Source organism: Astyanax mexicanus, chromosome 7 (genome assembly GCF_023375975.1).
Source record: "Astyanax mexicanus isolate ESR-SI-001 chromosome 7, AstMex3_surface, whole genome shotgun sequence".
Taxonomy (NCBI): Eukaryota; Metazoa; Chordata; class Actinopteri; order Characiformes; family Acestrorhamphidae; genus Astyanax; species Astyanax mexicanus.
The window spans coordinates 39,938,456-39,960,397 of NC_064414.1; the positions used below are offsets into that span (position 1 = coordinate 39,938,456).

Consider the following 21,942-nt stretch of genomic DNA (forward strand, 5'->3'; position numbering starts at 1 on the left):
AAACACTGATGACCTCTGTTAAAATACTTGATGGAGTGGGTGATTAGATTATGAGTGAAAGGAATGGTCTGTGTCATTTATCTTCATTATTTTACTACACCAAATTAAATGTTTTGCATGAAGTAAACTTCAGTTATCAAACCTCAACTGAAAGTAATTTTTGCTCAAAAAGGATACCTAAAACTCCTGATATCTGAGTGTTTGTTTTGACGTTATGGGGAAACCCTGCAGACTCCCTTGAACGGACCTGCCATGAAGACAACAAACACACAAACACACACGCACACAAACACACACACACACACACACACACACACACACACACACACACACACACACACACACACACACACACACACACTTCCTCATCTCATCACGCACGACTGCTCTGAAGTATGGGAATAAAAATCATATCAAGACTGTGTTCTATTACCTTTCATCAATATTTTGTTTGTAGTTGATCTTATAGGCTCACACATTTGAATCGATTTTCTTGTGTTTTCTGTCACGTAACTCAACAAAACTCATGCACGAGTAAAAGCAGCTGCTGCATGTTGCAGTTCTATAAATTAAATAGACTTTTAAAGCCACTCCCGTGCTTTGTACTTTATTCCTAATAGATTATAGCGAAGCCTTGCAGCGTGTGCGTACCGTGACAGAGTGGATATAACACTATGCGTGTCCGACTACGTGAAGCTCGAGAAGTTTCTGTTGCGCGTGCACTCCCTGCATAACATCCTTGCATTGTTTTACGGTGTTTCTACTTGAAGTTTCTGACAGTATACGCACGCGCTCTTTCTGATCTTTCTCTTGTTGAGTTTTCTCTTCCATGGGTGAAAGAATAGCGTTACTGCATGCACTGCGCAACGTTACTTTTTACACGCGCTCTAACCACTCTAATCTAATCTGCATGCATTCTGCATTCTGTAAACACATGCATACGCTCCCTGCACGCGTACTTGCACACTTTCATGCATGCCGCGCGCGCGCTCTTTCGCTCTGCCTGCACTCCAGGCTTAGCTCCCGTTACGCACGCAGACAGTCTCTGCTCTTATCAGTCAGTAGTAGTATTCAGAGTGGGCGCGGACGTTCCTCGAAGCTCTCCTCGCCGCGCGCGCCCCGACCACAAGTGGAGAGGGTGGTGAGTACGTCGCAGTTCCTCGAGGGCACGAGTGATGCTGGCGCTGTCGCGTGGTCACCCCTTAACAGTCTATATAAAGCTGTGGGAGACGCGCAACAGTCATCCTAAACGCTGGCGACCTCGGAGACACGCGCGCGCGCAGACTCAACAAGTCATAAGTCAATGGGAGCAGCTGCTACTGTCCGCACCTCGCTTGCACTCTGCAGCGTCCCTTAGGTCCAAGTACTCAAACTGCACGAGGACTGCTCGCTTCGGCTGCATGCGCACAACCACTGGAGCCGTTATGGAGATGCAGTGCTCGCAAAGAACCAACAAGAAGTTCGTCGCGCGCGCAGTGCAATAACTGGTTTTGTGGGCGAGGAACTTAAATGCCTAAATGATCTGGATTCACCGGAACGGCGCGTGCACAGCATATTAACTGTGTAGTCTAATTCTACGTTAAAGTTCACCCAACCCTCGTTTAGAGCATGGATACATTTGGCGCGGCGGTTAACGGGGTCAGCTACACAGAAGTGGCCGATGTGTCCCAGACAGAAGACCCCTTTAAGGGACCCTCGCGCACCATCGCGCCCTGGAACTACAAAGTGCTCGCCGCCTGGATGTCCCTGGTTACGGCGGTCTCGCTCTTCGAGAACTTCATGGTCATGCTGGTCACCTACAAGTTCAAGCAGCTCCGGCAGCCGCTGAACTACATCATTGTGAACTTGTCTCTGGCAGACTTTCTCGTGTCTCTGATCGGGGGGTCTATAAGCGTGATGACCAATTACCACGGTTACTTCTTCCTGGGGACGTGGGCGTGCGTGCTGGAGGGCTTCGCGGTCACTTTTTTGGGTGAGTGAAAAAAAGTTTGAATGCACCTTGAGTGGCATAACGCACATGGAAGCACACAGAGTGCATTAGCAGTACAGGTTATTGAAGAGCATAGGGGGTATTGATTGATCCAAAGGGAAATGTTTGGTTGAGAGGTTCTAAAACTTGCATCCTAATCCAGGATGAGTGTTTTTCAATATACAGCTCTGGGAAAAATTAAGAGACCACTTCAGTGTCTAAATCAGTTTCTAAGATTTTGCTATTTATAGGTATATGTTTGAGTAAAACATTGTTGTTTTATTCTATGAAGTACAGACATTTCTCCTAAATTCCAAATAAAAATATTGTAATTTAGAGCATTTATTTGCAGAAATAACGAAAAAGATGCAGAGCATCTAAAGTTCAGAAATCAATATTTGAATATTTGGTGGAATAACCCTGGTTTTTAATCACAGTTTTCATGCATCTTGGTATGTTCTCCTCCACCAGTCTTACACACTGGTTTTGGATTACTTTATGCCACTCCTGGTGCAAAAATTGGTCTCTTAAAAAAAGTGGTCTCTTATTTTTTCCAGAGCTCTATTTATTAAAGGCAGTTTGAATGAATGTCTGATGCTCAGATGGCTGTCTGGAGCTCAAACATTGTTCTCATATTGTTATTTAGAGCTTTTGAGATTTTTGTCTGAGTTTGAGTGTTTAAACCTTCAAGAAAACTTTCCCTTAGCCTCTCAACATTCCAGCTCTTGTTTCCTCCATTATCTGCCTGAAATGACTCACTCAAATCTTGAGGTTTTCTACTTATTGAATAATATTACTGAAAAGCCTTAATAAATATAACAGAAAGCACTTCAGGATATTGAAATGAATCTGCGATATTCATATGACTAAACAACAAAAATCGAATCACTGACTAAAAACAGAAGAGGGACTATTTTCACCATGCAGAATGGGTTGTTAATTCCTCCTGTCAATCTGATCTGTAGTTGGAATAGGTAAAGTTGGAGTAGACAGTGAACAGGCATCTTTTCCAAGTGTCCATTATTTAAACTTGTTGTCCCCTGGCTGGCTAGGTTGATTACATCAGTCTGTTCCTTAAACCCAGGCTTTACCTAGTTTTTGCCTGCTGACCCTGTTAAAACAGCTTAGCCTTTTTACCAGAATCACTTACATATCTTTTACACAACAAAAGGGGTTCTACCTGCTGGAGTCTAAAATATGTCTAAAATATATTATATATTATAAAATATATAAACACTCCTCCAACATTCTTCCAAACATTTTTATTAACGTTGTATACATTAAAACAGCAGATAATATCTTCTACATTTAATTGGGAAATTAAAAGCCCTTGAGTTTTTCCCCCTGCATTACTTCTCATTATATTTGTCTGTAGTCTAGTACTATGTTTGATGTGTTGTACATACTTCCTATATGTCTGCATATTCAAGATGGTGTGCAGACTCAAATATCACATAAGCCTTTAATCAAACTGTGTCCTGTTGTCCTGTCTGTCCATTACATTTCATTAGTTGGAGTAATCAATGCTTCTCTGAGAAATGGAGCTCTTTCTTACGTCAGCTATTGGTGGCGCTACCATTTAAAACAAAGAGTGACCCAATGGTCATCAGTTCCCGGTAGTCAGTAGTTCCCAATAGGGATGAGCTGTACACAAAAGCATGGTTCTGAGTTTGGTGTGGTAAGAGAGACAGTCTTCTAACAAAGCAAGAGAAAAATGTGCAGCAGGTACAGAGTGAAAAGTTGAAAAAGGCATCCACAGCATAACATGAGCTGATATTTCAATTGATACCTCTGGAGAGAATATGTTTCTAGCTTGAAATCAATACCACAAACTTTCTGTTCTTCAAATTCAGTTACATGACAACACTGAACTTCACTGAATCAATTCAAGCTGATATTTACAGGTCTGTCTGGAATGTGAGCGCTAGCAATTTCATAACAAAAGTCTTTGACTTTTATCTTGTTGCTGCTTCTGTGTTGTAAATAGACACAACTGAAATTGAAACATTGCACTCAGTTGAGTTGTGCTGTAGAAGCTATTTTTATCTCCTGGAATTCGGAAGGAAATATTCCAGATCTAGCCTTTCATAAATACTTTCCTTGAGTTTCCGTCACTGCTTCTTAGGGCGTGATCAGTGATCATTAAGAAGCTCATTAACATGCCTGCAAGGAGAGAACCTATGTGGACTGAAAATGATCAAATTATCAGAAACAGCAGTGGCGTCCGTGTCCAAATTTAGCTCACTTAGATAGAGGTCACCCTTTTCAAGTACAAAACTTACAGTATGCTCTATGTTTGCTTGCACATTGTATTGTTATGATGTTTCTTTTTTTAATTGTTTAAACAAACATTTATGCACTAGCATGTTTATCCTTGTATAGCTATTAAGAATATTCAATTATGGCTATTTAATAAGCAGCCTTAAATGTAACTATGTTTAATTAACAAGCATACTGTAAACAAGCTTTTAGTAAACTCTAGTCCTTATTAGCATATGGAGTGTCATTCTGGAGAAGTGAACCTACTGCCAAGTCTATGCAAATTTGAATAAGTGATAAACTTAAGTTAAACAGGCTTCTTAAAAATGAATTCAGCACATTTAAAAATAAATCCCCCGTAATGCATAAATAATCAAAAGCGCATCGCACTTCTCACTTTCCCCACTTAAAATTAGCTCAAATAGTCATTTCATTCACTTATCAGCGCTTAAGCAAAACTCTTTCATTAAAAAAAGGGATTAGATCAACAAAGAAAAGTTACTTTCTTTAATTTTGTCTTATTTCTTGGAAAAAGTAAAGATTGTTAAACTCAGGTTTACAGATTTTAAAAGCTAGATGCATGCCTACTTTTAGCTGGCTAACAATTAGGAAAACAGTCAAATATATTGGAAAAGGAATATTTTGAAAATGTCTTTGTCCCTAAAACAGTGGAAAGAAAAAACGTCTTAACTTTTTTAGAGGAATTCAGTGTATAAAGGTTCTATTCCTGATAATATATAGGTCAATTTATTATGCAATTCTTATATAATACAAAAAAAACAAATGCTCTGTTCACATGATGAAGTAAACTAAAAATCAACAAAAATGGATTTATGCGTACTTTTTTGGACATCAACCATTTATTTTTCAGCTAATGTAATCATACAATCTAAAATTTTATCAAGCATATTATTTAGGTCAGCATTTTTTACTTAGTGGGGTTGCCCTAACTTTTCTTTCTCCTTCTTATATGTACCATCCACTACCACCTCATCTTTATGTTGAACTACATCATCACACCTCCACCCAGTCTCCTCCTTTCTTCAAATATATTTACTCAACTTCGTCCCCCACCTTGAAGCTGCACTAATCTCCTGCCCAAACTACTTCTAAGTTTGCCTCCCTGTGCTGCTGTATAGCATAATGATTACTCGTGAATTAGAGCTTGGAGAAAAATATAGCTGAAGCAAATCACAATATGTGTTAGTAAAAGTGACGCAAGCCCCAGGTGAGCAAGCCAAAGGGAATCAAAGTCCATCAAAGCTGAAGGAAGACATATTGTAAGGGACCATGTGTAGAAGGAAGAGAATAGAAAAAATCTTCCTCATTACAAATGATGCTTAGTTGTCAGACCTTGTGAACTTTCTTTCACACAGGTATTGTGGCTCTGTGGTCTCTGGCCATCCTCGCGTTCGAGCGCTTCTTTGTGATTTGCCGGCCCCTGGGAAATATCCGTCTACGAGGAAAACACGCGGCACTGGGCTTGCTGTTTGTCTGGACCTTCTCTTTCATCTGGACCATTCCACCTGTACTGGGCTGGAGCAGCTACACAGTCAGCAAGATCGGCACCACCTGTGAACCCAACTGGTAAGAAACTGTTCTGCTGCATTTCTTTGTATCAAACAAGACAAAGAAACAGCACAAGCACAGTCTGCACAGCCTGAGAGTAATCTTGAATATCTGTCTTCTCTATTGATCTAGCTCCTGCCTATATTCATATTAATTAGCAAAAACAGATAGATAAAGAATAGCATCTATCTGTTTTTACAGATACACAAACTCTTCTTTTGTTTTCTGTAATTACTTACTTCACTTCTTCTCTCTTTAATCGCTAACCTTACACTTTTATAACCTCTAACATTACATTTTTATTTTTTTTATTTAAATGTATTTAGGCTATTGAATTAATTCACTGCTGAAAATGTGGCAAATCAATCAAAATCAGCGAAAAACAGGGTTTGGTGCTTAGTATTCAAATTCGAACACACTTTCAGATTAACCAAAACTTTTAATTCTGGAATATCACTAAGAAAAAGTGTGTATATTGCATGTATAAAGGAAAGAAGGTCAAAAGGATTTGCAATAATTTTAGCAGCGCAGACCGGTGGATTAGTCACATCCTATTAATTTTGTTTTATAATATAGTTTTTTTTATGACTTTTAGGAAGGAATGATGATAGCTCTAATTGGTAGTACTAGATACAGTGTGGTCAGTTAAGTTATTTTTATGTATTACTTTTGTATCATTTTCTACTATGATTTAAGCAAAAGGAACATTTTGAGTATTTGATCATTTGTCCCTTTTTCGTTGTAATGACGGGATGTACTCAAGCTGAATGATGTTTTTGATGTTTGGACGAAAGCATTTAACAAGAAGATCTGATTCACATGAGAGTCACTTGAACACAGACTTCAAAAGAATGAATATGACAAAAAAAAGAAAAAAGCTGCCCTTTTTATACAAAGGTCTTTTTTCATCAATAAAGCAAATCACACATTTGCTTCAGTTTACGAAAAAAACGACATAAAAAAGGTAGAGTCATACATTCTGTTTTAGACACCCCCATAACGAATGAACGTATTCAGCTGCTGACACAGATGTGCAAATGCACATACACAGTTTGTCTAGTACTTGTAGAAAGGACACTAAAGAGCAGATAAACATGAATCTATTTACACCAGGCTTACTAATACCAGGAGTAAGCTAGAGGGGTATGAAGCTCTTCAGCACTGATCAGCACTGGTGGTGCTTCACCCAAAACTTTTGGGATTAGACTTTGTTGATTTATGCAATCAAATTCTGCTTCAAGAAAAAGCCCTCCCTCGCCGCAGAAAAGTAAAAGTAGGACTAAGGTTATTTCCTTCTTCTGCTAATTTAATGGTATGGGTTATAAGATATTAGAGATACGGGATAAAGGTGTGTCATTCCACTTTATATTCAACAAAATAATGAATTTATATCTAAATGTCAGGCATTTTCAGGACATGGACGGGACTTGGTGATTTGCTGGGTGCTACTGGCCCCAACAAGCTCAACATATCTTTTTTAATGTGAGAGCCCATGCTGACAAATGGTTCACAGATAACTCCCTCCACAATATGATGGTAACAGACGAGCCCTCTCTGGATAACATCCAGTAGTCAGGATTTAGGGAGCTGGATTTTTGACATCTGTTTGAAGGCCTCTGTCCTAGATGCCACGGTCATACTGAACAAGCTGTCCGTGTGGAATTTCCCTCCAACTCATGCCGCTTTGGGTCACAGCACACAGCCTGTTTTCCTCTGAAGCCTTAGCCCTCTATTGCCTCACCTCTCCCTCTCTCTCTCCCCTCTCTCTCTCTGATCTCCTCAAATTTGGGTTGAGTCCAAGGCTGACATCCTATTTAAAATGAGAAACATCCTCTATTTGTTGAGAAAAGCTTCTCTTTTGCTCGGTAAAAAACTCCCAATCACAATTCTACAAAAGTCTTGCTGGAGGCTAGGAATAAAACATGCCCATGCCAAGTCCAGGGGTGAAGCTCTCTTTTCAATATGAAAAGTGAAAGTTACAGAAACTGGATGAAGTCAACAATATCCGAATACATAAAGTATGAATGAAAGCACAGGGATACTTCGGTAAATCATTAAAAGGGATTTTGCAATCGCTGCTATGGAAAAATCATATTTTTACTCAGTGGAATAAATAGACATGTGTTGACTAGATTGTATCCAGACAGGTCTGGTTCTGGACTGTTTTTCTCGAGTCGGGGGGAGGGGGGGGGGGGTTTCGACAATAAAATGTTATAAGTAGGCATGTCTTTTGTTAGTGAGAACGTAAAAGTGCAGACTTATGCTACAACTTCGCCTTTAAATCAATCTCAATAAACAGCTTACCAGGTTTCTGAAGATTTACAGTATTGTGCAAAAGCTTTAGGCACCTGTGGGAATTTTAATAAAGAAAAAGCATCAAATCTGTGAAGTAAGTGTTTATTTGCTCAGTAAAAGTTTAGCATTACAATAAATACAAACAGTACTTCTTCAAAAAGCAGAGTTTTTACAGCACTGGTTTCCTTAAAACATCTTCAATTCTCTCCTCATCTGAGTTTATTAGAGTTATTTCTAGTTCTTATCATATCAACAACTGGTTTGGTAAATTGGTAAATCACTTTGTTCTTCATCTTTGATCACAGGATATAACATACTTACTATATGTGGTGCTTTTTTCAGGTAAAACACTCATATTGCTGAGATAAATTGATTAATGTAATTTGCTTTGGTGACTAAAACGTTTGCACAGTACTGTATACTCACATGCCACATCATAGTGCAGGAACAAATATTGTGTCCACTTTCCCATGCAAGCTAAAGAACATTGCCCTGAGCTGTGGGATATGTGTGAGGTCTCCTGCATCAAATGTCTTTTCTGCTAGAGTCACTTGTTTGTCCATATGGACTATTCTAGCCAGATGCCACCAGTCATGATCATTTCAAACCACTACACTGTCCACTGTGGCTGGCGATTCCTTCTATGATATATTCCCAGCACGTGTGACACTATGTACAGAGAAATGTTTGCCCAACTTCACAAATGTAATATCCTATCCAAACCTTTTGCCATGTGCACATTTTCCAGTGTTCAAACTCATGCACAAGATAACACCTCACATTGTATACAGGTGTGAGCATTCCAAACCTCCCACTGTTTAAAGCAGTTACCTAAATAACACAGAATAATGCTGAGTTTATCAGTAACAGGAGATGTGGTAAGTTCTGATCAAATCATGTTCAGCTCCCTGATACAGACCCTGAAGCAGTACAACCTTTGGTTTATGGATTAACACCTGGTACTGAGTAAGACTGACAAAGCATGTGAAGTTACACTGCTTGAGGAACAGTGTTGTTGTTTTATACTAGAAACGTATAAATGGCTGAAATAACAAAAAAGATGCAGAGCTTCCAGACCTCAAATAATGCAAAGAAAACAAGTTCATATTCATAAAGTTTTAAAAGTTCAGAAATCAATATTTGGTGGAATAACCCTGGTTTTTAATCACAGTTTTCATGCATCTTGGCATGTTCTCCTCCACCAGTCTTACACACTGCTTTTGGATAACTTTATGCGTTACACTCCTGGTGCAAAACCTCAAGCAGTTCAGCTTGATGGCTTGTAATCATCAACCTCCTTTTTGATTATATTCCTGAGGTTTTCAATTTGGTAAAATTGGTAATTTTATTTGGTAAAATCATAATTTTCGAGTGGTCTCTTTTTTTTTCCCCAGAGCTGTATATATGAGCAATTATATTTCACAATTGCTGGACAGTAGTCTATTTATTCACACAGTTCCAGTTCCCAGGTTTTAATCATTCTTTTTATAGCACACACATTTGAGTACACACACAAACTTGCAATGGGCGGGAAGGCCATCCTTGTTTCCTTTACCTTAGAATGTGTTAATACAGATTCCAACCACTGTAATAATAAACATAAAAGCTGTGATATAGTTATAGTATAATATGCCACTTTAAAGAGGTTTCACAATAATTGAAAAAAGTGAAGAAGTTTGGGAATACAACACCAGAACATCCTTACACTGAGGAATGGTTCTGTAATAAAGCTCCTGGAAAGTGGATGTGTGAGGTGCTTGAGAGGTTCTCATATTAGCTCTTACTCTAATGTCTTACTTAATAGACTTTAAAGTTTCTCCTCCATAAGGTGTGAAAAATCATATTATATTCTCCTTAAATAAGATACAGTCATAAACCATTTGTTACAAAATGACCAGAAATTCCAACACAAAGGCAGAAAATACAAAAAGAAAAACTCGTGAAAGTGTGCATGGGAGAACAAGGTGGATTGCTAACAAGACAGTCTGAGTAAATTTACCCTGCAGTAAACCTGATACCAAGCCCTTTTTAAATAAAGTGAGAGAAATTAATTTCTCTGTCAGCTGTGTTAAAGTGAAATGCTAGCTAAAGCCTATTTTCTCGATGTCAGGATGTGATTAGTTGTCTGTCATGTTTTAATTGGCTCTTGAAAATGTGCTGAATGATTCCATGGAAACAAGGTGTACTATGAGCAGAGAAATTAGGAATCGTTACCAGCTGCCGGCCCTTCTTTCAAAAAACAAACTGATGGAAAATGTCCAGAAGGTGTTAAAACATTTATTAATTGTATGATTACATCTGGCATTCCTGTAGGAACGAGTTAATTGGTGGGGTCTTCATATAGTATGTGGAGGCCCTTAAACTTTGAATACGTTATTTACACACACTGAAGGCCTCTGTACATCCCTCAGATTTGCATTCTGTACTTCTATAACTTCTATAACTCAGCCATAAATCAGTCAGATTAAATAGCTTTCCATATAATTACTAAATAATATATGTAACGGTTAAATAAAAAAAAAAATCATGAGTTTAAGAAGCTAAGGAGGTATTCGTTAAATAGTTATTAGGGATGCAAACCTGCTTCTGGATTTGACTCAAATAAGACCTCTGTTTTTCTCCTGACAATTGTAAAAACACTTTTCCGATTTCAGGGTGATCACAAGCCAAGCCTAAAACCAAGCTGAACTGCTTGAATTTTTACACCAGGAGTAAAGGCATAAAGTTATCCAAAAGCAGTGTGTAAGACTGGTGGAGGAGATCATGCCAAGATGCATGAAAACTGTGATTAAAAACCAGGGTTATTCCACCAAATATTGATTTCTGAACTCTTAATACTTTATGAATATGAACTTGCTTTATTTGCATTATTTGAGGTCTGAAAGCTTTGCATCTTTTTTGTTATTTCAGCCATTTCTCATTTTCTGCAAATAAATGCTCTAAATGACAATATTTTTATTTGGTATTTGGGAGGAATTTTGTCCGTAGTTTATAGAATAAAACAACAATATTCATTTTACTCAAACATATACTTATAAATAGCAAAATCAGAAAAACTGATTCAGAAACTGAAGTGGTCTCTTCATTTTTTATAGAGCTGTATATGAGGTGTCTACATTCTCTACCTCCTCTTCGCTCTTTTTGTGCAAGGGTTTGAGGTTTAGGGTTTGTCGGTTGGGAGTCACTTTGCTTGTAAAATCTGGTTTTAAAGTTTTAAAGGGTGGCATCATGAAATAACGATGAAACAGGACAGATCATCAGGTGAACAATGTTATTATGTGTGGGATCTATGACTTGTTTTATCATTGGTTAAGATTTAAAAATCCATTTAAAAATGTAAAAAATGTTGGCCAGACTTTACCTGCCTCTAACTGAGACTTTTTTGGTCTTTTAACAGGTATTCCGGAGACCCTCATGACCACACCTTCATCATCACTTTTTTCACCACCTGTTTTATTCTGCCTCTGAGTGTCATCATTGTCTGCTACGGAAAGCTCCTGCGGAAGCTGAGGAAGGTTGGTCTGGTGCGTTGGGAGTTTTTTTAACATGTGCTGTCTGCTAAAGAAACCTGCACTGTCAGGTAGACAGACTACAATCTGTAAGCTCAACACATGATACTACGTATCTACAAAATATGAAAACGTATAATATGACAGTGATGTACTGCACTAAATCTCAGCCCAGGCTGAGGAGCATTAATGCCACAGTGATATTCTACAGTTATTCTACAGTGATATTCTATCATTATTCTGATAATCAAGTCAAGTCAAGTCATTATCAACCGCTTCATCCATTAAGGGTCGCAGGGGGTGCTGGAGCCTATCCCAGCCGGCATCGGGCGGAAGGCAGGATACACCCTGGACAGGCCACCAATCCATCGCAGGGCAGACAGACACAGACAGACACACAGACACATTCATTTACACACTCACACTTTTCTGATAATACTGTTTACAAATCATAATGTCTGAAGTTTATACAGTATCTTTATTCAGGCTTTTATCCTCCTAGGACCTGGCGTCCACATGTGTGGACATCACATTTTGAGTTGTCTAGACCACAACAATAAATTTTGCTCTACAAGGACCTGGTGTCCTGACATGAGGCCATTATACTGTCCCCTAGTGGTGGCAGATGAATTGAACACATTACAGTTTTGATTTTGTTTAGAAATTTAAATAAACAGTAAATGTTTATGTTTTTTACTTTATGTCTTTGTTTTGAAGCAGCACTTTAAATGAGCCATATCGTTGAAAGGGGAAAAATTGTTGCTTCTACTTTTGTTTTGAACTCTGCTTTGCTGCTGTGTTCAGGCACAGAATAAATGTCACATCATTATTTACTGCAACTTCATTATGTTCTATCCAAATATAAAACTAAAGTCCTCATATGTGGACATAATTTTTCCCCGAAACTACATCATGTAAAAATATAATTGTTTATTTTTACACTAATCAAGTGGCAATTAGCAAATAGCAAAGAGACAAAAAAAAAAAAAAATGCACGCCATGCAAGGGTTCGAGTCTTAGGAGGTTCAAAAACAGTTTGTCTTCTGTAATGCTGTGAATAAAAGTCTGATTTTTATAAATGATGCAGTCAGAACACACATAGCAGTATCTCTGTGTAGGTGTCCAACACCCATGGCAGGTTGGGGAATGCAAGGAAGCCAGAGCGGCAGGTGTCTCGTATGGTGGTGGTGATGATTGTGGCCTTCATGGTGGCCTGGACTCCATACGCAGTTTTCTCCGTTATTGTTACTGCACATCCAAACATCTATCTAGACCCCAGACTGGCTGCTGCTCCTGCGTTCTTTGCCAAAACTGCCGCGGTCTACAATCCCATCATCTACGTCTTTATGAATAAACAGGTAAGACAAATGTTAAACTTTCAGAGTGCTCTCACACTAAACTTCTAGGGTTGGTGTTCTAGACAGGGATTAAACCTTGTCCTAGAATGGATGAATTTGTTTCCCGGACAGTTCTGAACTATAAGATATACTAAGATATACAGCTCTGGAAAAAAATAAGAGACCACTTCAGTTTCTGAATCAGTTTTTCTGATTTTGCTTTTTATAGATTTATGTTTGAGTAAAATTAACATTGTTGTTTTAATCTATAAACTACGAACAATATTCCTCCCAAATTGCAAATGATAATATTGTCATTTAGAGCATTTATTTGCAGAAATTGACAAATGACATATTCATAAAGTTTAGAATTTATAAATCAAAATTTTGTGGAATAACCCTTGGTTTTTAATCACAGTTTTAATGCATCTTGTAATGTTCTCCTCCACCAGTCTTACACACTGCTTTTGCAAAACTTGCCACTCCTGGTACAAAAATTCAGGCAGTTCATTATCACTTGAAGGCTTGTGATCATGCATCTTCAACTTGATTATATTCCAGAGGTTGTCAATTTGGTAAAACAAGCTGTACATGTAACCTAATACTAGTCTTAATCCCTGTCCAGGAAACCAATCAAATACTGTATCTATTACAATGAAGAATCTCTATTCAAAGTGCTGTGCAGGACAGGACAAGGCCTCATCCCTTTCTAGGAACCCATTGAAACAGTTTCCAAGACAGGGATTAAGCCTAGTCTTGGGCAACTTAGCATATTGAGTAAATATTTTCTATTAAAAGGTCAATATTGCCTACTACTAAGCTATGCCTGTCTGAGAAACTGCCCCATAATGATTTGCATACACAGCAAAATCCTTCGTGTGAATTTATTTTAGCAGTCTTGAGTAATTACTGCCAATTTGTTGTTCTATATGAATCCAAGAGGAAGCTGCATTAGTGATTAACTCCAGTCACACTCAAGTTGCATGTTGACTGACTTTGAATAATTCAATGTGGATTTGGGACTTAAGACCACAGCTGACCTAATCGCTGCTGCAGGGCTAAATGCTTTTTATTTTGCTTTCTTTTTCTCATTCTGGCTTTACTGCTTTTGATGTTTTATTATAAGAACCATGTGCAATAAATACTACAGGAGAAGTGAAAACAAATATGTAGTCACATATTTACACAATCTGGAGGTAGATGTCAAAAAAGGTACACTTTGTAGTCTACAGCAGTTTGACAATATGAGTTTAATAACAGACCTTTCACTGTAAAAAGACTGTGTGCTGTGAAAGAGCCAAAAGAGACTGCCTGTTATACAGTTTGAATAACAAGAACATTACATAACATAATAAAAAATAATAATAGCTAAGCTAACTGCATTACTGCATTAAAACTTACTAAACTCCAGCTGCATTAGATTTACCCTATCAACAGAAGTCAGAAATGAGAAAATTGTGCCAGAAAATAAAAAGAAAGTAAAAAATTAAACACTTCTACCAAAGTGTGGCATTGATTTAGAATAGTTTACATTCCACAATTTCAAAATAATTTTTTCTGCTTGTTTGTCATCATCATGAAAGGTGCAACAATCACAATATACCTCAGATTGCAATTATTGATCTCTAGCGCACTGGTCAATTGGGTATCGCGCAGCTGGATTTAGGGCATGTCTGTTTATCTATGGTATCATTAGGGTGAAAAAAATAAGGCTTTCCGTGGCTCAAAACGCACAAAAGGCATAAAATAATTCTCTTAATTAATCATGGATGTGTTTTGGGTGTAACATGGGTGTAAGTGTGTCACCTGCCATTGCTTTTAAGAAGCAGGTGCACTCTGACTTTGGCACGTTCGTATCTTAACAGTGCAGCGCTTTTGCACGTCTCAGCAGAGGATACTGAACGTTCATGCTGTGAAATTGCGGCAGCAGCTTTTTTAAGATATTAATTTATTTCATTCTTTATTCTGTTTACTGTTGAGTTATGAGTTGGGTCTATGTGTTTAGGAATGGACTCTATTGGTTGACTGTTGTCTAGGTTCATTTCAGTCTGTGGCGCACTTCCTGTGTTTTCCGCCGTCAAAATGGCAACACGCCAGAAGTTTACCTGAACACACCTCACTTCCAGACCACCACACCCATCAGAGTAGATTTGTTCCTGAACTTCAACGCTATTTTAACTGTGAAAATATATTACATTTTCAGTACTAAAGGTTTACTGTTATTATAACTGGGTCACAAATCACGTTATACATAAAATACTATTATTACATATATGGAGGTGACCAGTGTTAATAAAACACTACATGAACACTACAGATGTTTTTCTCTCCCTGCAGTTCCAGTGTGCCACAATTTGTTCTCTCTTGATCTATCACACAAATATCTAGTACACAGAGGCTCCTCAGTGATTTAAAGCACTAAGACAGATTTATATAGCACTGTTACATTATCCAACATAACCAATCAATACTAAACTGACTTATAAGCATCTAATAAAATCAATAAGGAAAAACTATCTTGAGATGATGATGTTATTTGCTTGCGGTGATGTTTACACCATATACAATCCCAAATCAATAAAATACATTTTGGCCCAGAGGATAACATTTGATTAAGTGTTTTAGGTGCTGTTTTGTTCCATTCTTTTTACAAACAAGTATTAATGTGTGCAAATGGGTCATCATTTTCCTTTTTTTTTTTTTTAATTCGTGAAGCGTTCTATGTTGGGGACAATTAAGGACCTTAGAAAGGTTAGTCCAGTATCTGTACGCTCTTCTTCCGCAGGCTGGATTTTGTAATTCTGGCAGCATGTGGTTTTGCATTGTCTTGTTGAAAAATTCATCACGACTTCTAGACATGGTTAACATAGTTAAGTTTAAGTCGTATTTGTAAATACATGAGGCGGAAGGCAGAAATGACCACAATTAAAGTGTTAGGAAATGTTTATATAAGTTTTATAATAAGCAGGACTGGTATGTTTCATTACTTTAAAGAAACACATTTCAGCTATTAATGGAAAAAGTATGTTTTAGGGTTTAAGTGGCTCTTTAATGATTTTATGGACTTTAGGGGGAAATATGTAAATCCTTTCCAATCTTTGAACATTGTTTTTAAACATTACATTAATTGTCTGTATTTAGTACAAACTGGAGATCCTCTGTCCATCTTTCCCTTCCCTGCATACCAAATCATGATCAGAATCACCTACTATCCTGAAATCATTACTGACATTAAATTGCCCCATCCCAGCTTTTTTTTTTATGTAATGCAGGAATGGATGTATATTAAGAAATTAAATGAGGAACACCCCCGTCCCCCTTTTCCGATTCAGGGTTATAATTCAAGAAGATGATGGCAATAGGTTTATCACTACTTCATAAAGAAATTGAAAAAGAAGAAAATAAGTTTTCATATTTGTTTGTTTTGTTTAATAAAGTAAAAACCCAAAATCAAAACTCAAACCTGCCTAAGACTTAGACATTACTTAAATCTTAACACTGGTTCCAATTCATATGACTGCAAATAGACCTTGGGCAGCAACAGGAAGGCTTCGTGTGGTTAAGATTGCCCCAGTTAAGGGTCCCCGCTGATAAATGGGTTAAAGTATTTATAAACGCTGAGATCACATCAAGGGATAAAAATATCCAGAAAGGTCCTTGTAAAAAGCAGTTTTAGCCAGGGCCAGAGGAAATTCCCACTTCTCTGAGACTATACTGTCTTAAAGAGGGTTATACAGTACAGAAGATATATGTTTAATTTTATTAGTACTTGTGATTAATGAATGTAGTAATGCACTAAGTCTTGAATGTATATTTGATCTGCTCTTTCCCACTGGTACAAACCAGTCCCTGCTTTCGAAGAACAAACCTCGAGCATAAAAGGTTTTGAATCACTGAACCATTTCTTTGGTTTGACAGAAATGACTTAGTGACTATTAAGGTCACTATCCTATGGCTGTTAACTCAGGCTATGACTTTTATGAGGCTGTTAACTCCGACTATAAGTTCTAAATCTGGGTCCTTGAAAGTTCAGAGCCCATTATAGTGCACTGTACATCTTAAGATATAACACACTGGACATGACAGACATTGTGATTGGAGTATCTACTGTTCTGTGTAAAGGAAATTCTATATTTATATTTTACTTTCTGCATCTGCTCATAAAGTATGTGTGTAAAGACACACTGACACAGCCTAAATTAAGCTGCACGGTGCACTATTGATGGCTCGTCTATAGATCGCTAAAATCAGGTCTTATGTGGCCAATCAGTTACATAATTACACCAACTGTTCCCTTAACTTCCAGTGATTACAAAATCAATACCTGGGAACTGGATTCCAGTTACAGATCTGATTAACTCTGTGAATAATGGCATGTTAGCGTGTGCTGTGCTAGTATGAGCACACAGCAGCACTTCCAGAGTTTTTATGTGCCTCAATGTCACTGCTAGGTTGAGAATATCTGCCAACCAAAATATCAGCCAAATATCTGCAGTGGTCCTGTGGCTAGAACTGACGACTGCTGAAAGGCCAAAGGGTGACTAACAGAAATTGTGCAGGAAAACAGTGAGCTATGGTGTCTAGCTTCAAGGTGGGCCAACAGCACTGATGGTAAGTTAGGGCAGACTACACAGTAGGTGTACTAATGAACTATAAATTCAGTCCCAGCAGGGGTTCTACATGAAGCTGCTATTGGTTTGATCTCTGTGCATAACCAATATCTTCTCATGCTTTGTATGCAATATTAGTCTTGAGTTCAGCCACACTGCGGGTAGGATACCAGTGCTGGAGCTGACAGGACACAGACAGACTGGCAGTAATGTAGGCACCACTGGAGGGAAGCACTCGGCTTGCCTTGAGCTCCTACCTGTACTGATGATCCTTGTATGTTTTGCATGTCCTCTTTTAACTTTGACTTTGTTTATTATCTTTTATTCATATTTACCTTCTGTTCCCCTCATCTAGCATACAATCATAATGGATGATGTATGTTCTCCTTTGCTGTTAGACCCCAGTAGTGCTGAACTGTGACACAGAGCTGAAGTTAGAGCCAAGCCAGAATAATTATCACCTGCTAGAGCTGCTGCTTTGTCCTGGCTCATCACAGTTTAGCTTAGCGTATCCTAACAAGTGTTCATTCATTTTTATGAACAGACTTTGTAACAAGCCGGGTCTTAATGAGCCTGGAAGAGTTTTTTTTAGTCTAGAAGGTCAAGAATTGAGTTATAAATATAAAAAACCTTGCATTATAGTCCTTACAGTGTTTACTCCACACTTGATAAGGTTTAGTGTACTTCTAACATGTCTGTAGTACATCTGTTTCTCTACAAACTTCCTTCATCCTCTTTTCATCCTGTTTTTAAATAGTCAAAACCCCACAAGACGACAGGAGAGCAGGTATTATTTGGATGGTAATGAGTGGATCAGACCCAACAGTGCTGCTGGAGTTTTTAAACACCTCAGTGTCACAGATAGACTGAGAACAGTGTTTAAAAACACCAGCAGCACTGCTTAGTACGAATCCCTGTTAAAAGCAGTACCATTCATTATCTCTAAACACTCTTTCCAGCTTAACATTGAAGCTAAAGCACTAAAAGTGGCTTTGATTTGTGGTTTGATTTAAAAGCTGTAACAGAAACCTGTAACTAGGTCTGCACGCAATGCTAACGTTAACTGAAGACCAGAGTGAGGTCAGCTGTGCAACAGGTTTGGTAATGTGGAAACAGTTAATGATCACGCTGCTTTAATTATCTCATTGTGATTGACGTATTCCTGTATGGATCTTTTCTCAGCAGTTAAGTACATAACAATTAACACTGCTCCCGCCTCGTCCCTGCTCTCTGTGCTGATAAACTCACTGATGTGTCTAAATTCTACAGAAGAAAATAAACAAACAACAGATTTGTAAATTCAGATTCAGAAAGGACAGAAGAATAGTAGGATTTAGGTTTATATTTTACTGTGCTACAGTTTTGTCCTGTATATATATATATATATATATATATATATATATATATATATATATATATATATATATATATATATATATATATATATATATATATATATATGTGTGTGTGTGTGTGTGTGTGTGTGTGTGTGTGTGTGTGTGTGTGTGCGCATGCTTAAATATAGGCTAAATAAATAATAAAGTATGTTTTTCGTACACTAGGGGCTAAAGTTCTAGTTTCCACAGATTTGATACATATTGCTTCAGGGACTATGCTCTATATCCAGGGCGCACCACTGCAACTTTTACAGCAGTTGTCACAAAATTTACTCCTGTTATAGGTTTATTTTAAATGTGAAAGGATATTGTTTTTATGCACAGAATGTTTGGAAATTCATATTCCTAACAAGTATTCTTTAAGTTGATCCAAAAAAAAAAAATCAGTAACTATAAAATAGATTATTTTATAGCTGTTATTATAAGGCACGCTTACGGGGCACAATATATTATTTTTATAGGGGTCAGCTTTGAATGAAAATACATTAACAGCATTATTTCTCTTTGGTCCAATTAATATCCTTATTAATAACCAAATTATTTGATTTTTGCTTTATGCCTTTTTACAAAAGCAACATTTCCTAATATTATGTAGAATTAAATATATTATTTGTTGGCGCTGAGTGGTCCAGGTCTAATCCGCTGCCACTATGAACGGGAGGTCGCAGGTTCGAATCCCGTTCATGTAGCTCTGCCATCAGCTGCCGGTGTTGTGTCTAGCAGCAACACTCCGGTTCAGACTTCCAGCTCCAAATCAGTTAGAGAGCTTTGTCTCTCTCTCTCTTTCTTTTTTTTCTTTCTCTGTCTCTCTCTGCCTCACTCACACACGCACGCGTGCGCTTTCCTGCCCTGCTCCTCATCCCTGAGATTTTTATACTCATTAAATTAAGTTCGAATTCAGAAATCCTCATAACCAAGCTGAGGCATTTACATTCCAATTTATCATGCATTCTTTATTCCAGCACTCTACGTAGATTTTGTCTTCCATAAACATACAAGTATATACTATTATTTTAATTGACACCACTAATATACATAAAATTGCATTTTACATTTTTTACATTCATTCTTTTATTCACTATAAAAATTAGCATCTGAAGAAAAACAAATGCGATTAATCGCAGTTAATCACAGAATTTTGTTGTGATTAATCAGATTTTTTTTGACACTTTGAAAGTTTTGTGTCGTAAGAGTACTTTCTTATCATGAAGCCCAAAAAAGCTAATACTTTTTTTTTGTGCTCCTACTTTTCTCACATACAGTTCAGGAAGTGCCTGATGGTGCTGCTTAGCTGCAGTGAAAGCACCACGGTGGAGGTGAACCAGACCACAGAGCGTGCAGGCATGACCGGGGAGAGCAACACGGGAGAGATGTCTGCTATAGCTGCCCGGATTCCCATCGCAAGGAGCGCTCTACAAAAGTCTGATGAGCAGCAGAGTGATAGCAGTGCTTACGCCCAGCTGCCCATCCCCGAGAACAAAGTCTGCCCCATGTAGCAGCGCAAGACCCTCGCTCCCCACACTCCACACCGTTCTCATTTACAGTCAGAACTCCCGTACCTTACTGCAGTAACAGGAGCATACCACCCCATTCTGAAACTCTTCATACTCTGATATTAATTCAGTATTAACAACAGTAGCTTTCAGCATGTCCTCCATTATCTCAGTATCCTTTATGAAGCAATAAGTTGATATTTCATTAAAGCGATGCACTCATAAACTTTCCATTTTTATTATCAAGTGCACAATCAATAAAGGACAGGAAGAAATTCGTTTTATTTATTTCTTGTTAATTTTTTTGTATTTCTATTTTTGCACTACAGAAGGCAAGACCAGCACACTCCAGATATTTAAATAAAATTACACCTACTGTAATAATTACTGTTATTATTATTATTAAACTCATCATCAATTAAATAGATGCCAAAATAGTTGCACCCAGAGGGAAGTGTCTAAATGCAATGCTACTTAGATGAAAGGATGGGTATGAGGATGAGCACTGTCCTGTTGGAATAGTGCACCAGGCATATTGTTCATAAAATGTAAGGACACTGGTTGCAGGACCTCATTTACATAATGTACCATAAAAAGATGAATTTCTATATTTAGATTCCTTCTGAGTGCACCTAGTCTTTTGGTGATGAGTGTATTTTTGTTATCATTATTTTCCCATATTGTTGTTTTTGCACTGTACACAGGTTTGTCAACTGCATGTTAACTGGTCTCCATAATCTCAGCTGTAACTCGTGGTGACTGGCAGATAAAATGTGATGAATTGCTACTATAAATTATTTAAGACAGATGAAAGGAGATGTCCACTCATTCCTAAATCATGTTAAAAATGTATGAATTCTCATAAATTAATAAAACAAAATCATTTTTTCCAGCCTGTATCAGTGAATGGCATGTGAAATACTAAGAATCCTACATGCAATTCAAGAAACAGGACTCAATCAAAAGCTATTGAGGGACTAGGTTTAGGTTTATATGTTCTTACTATAACCCAGAGAAATCAATTATCTAGTTCATAAAACATCACATCATTAAACACTTAATGATGTGGTGATATGAGTTATGGATTACAGCTTAAATTTGAGTAGACATCTTCTTTAATGAAACGCGGAGTCAAAAGGTGACAAAGTGGGGACATTTTACTTTGAGTTGCTGTTAAATGTGGTGTACCATACAGGGTCAAATATATGTGTATAACTTATAACACTGTGTACCTTATAAATGTGTTTCAATACATATTATCAGAGAACAATAGCCATAAGTAACTCAACTGAATTAAAAAATTCAGTCTAATGCCACGTAGAACTGATAGAGAACACAAAATGCAAAGCAATGGCCAAGCAAAACTGTCCCCTGCTGACTGACATGATAAAACCTGCTTTCTGTATGTGAAGTCTTTTATTGAAAGAGGTAAATGTTGCAGTGAAATGCATGTATGCTTTCAAATGCTGATAACTCAGAATGTATAGTTTTGCTATTACCACAC

The 21,942-nt window shown here is 37.6% G+C and overlaps 1 protein-coding gene across 1 annotated transcript; it reads left to right on the forward strand.

Annotated features, from left to right (window-relative positions):
• The first annotated feature begins 1,092 nt into the window (after positions 1-1,092).
• valopa (vertebrate ancient long opsin a) lies at positions 1,093-21,330 on the forward strand. The gene is made up of 5 exons (XM_022664397.2): positions 1,093-1,972; positions 5,605-5,815; positions 11,490-11,607; positions 12,720-12,959; positions 20,208-21,330. Exons 1-5 carry the CDS (start codon positions 1,609-1,611, stop codon positions 20,439-20,441), a joined length of 1,167 nt encoding a protein of 388 aa, XP_022520118.2. The 5' UTR covers positions 1,093-1,608; the 3' UTR covers positions 20,442-21,330.
• The last annotated feature ends 612 nt before the right edge of the window (positions 21,331-21,942 follow it).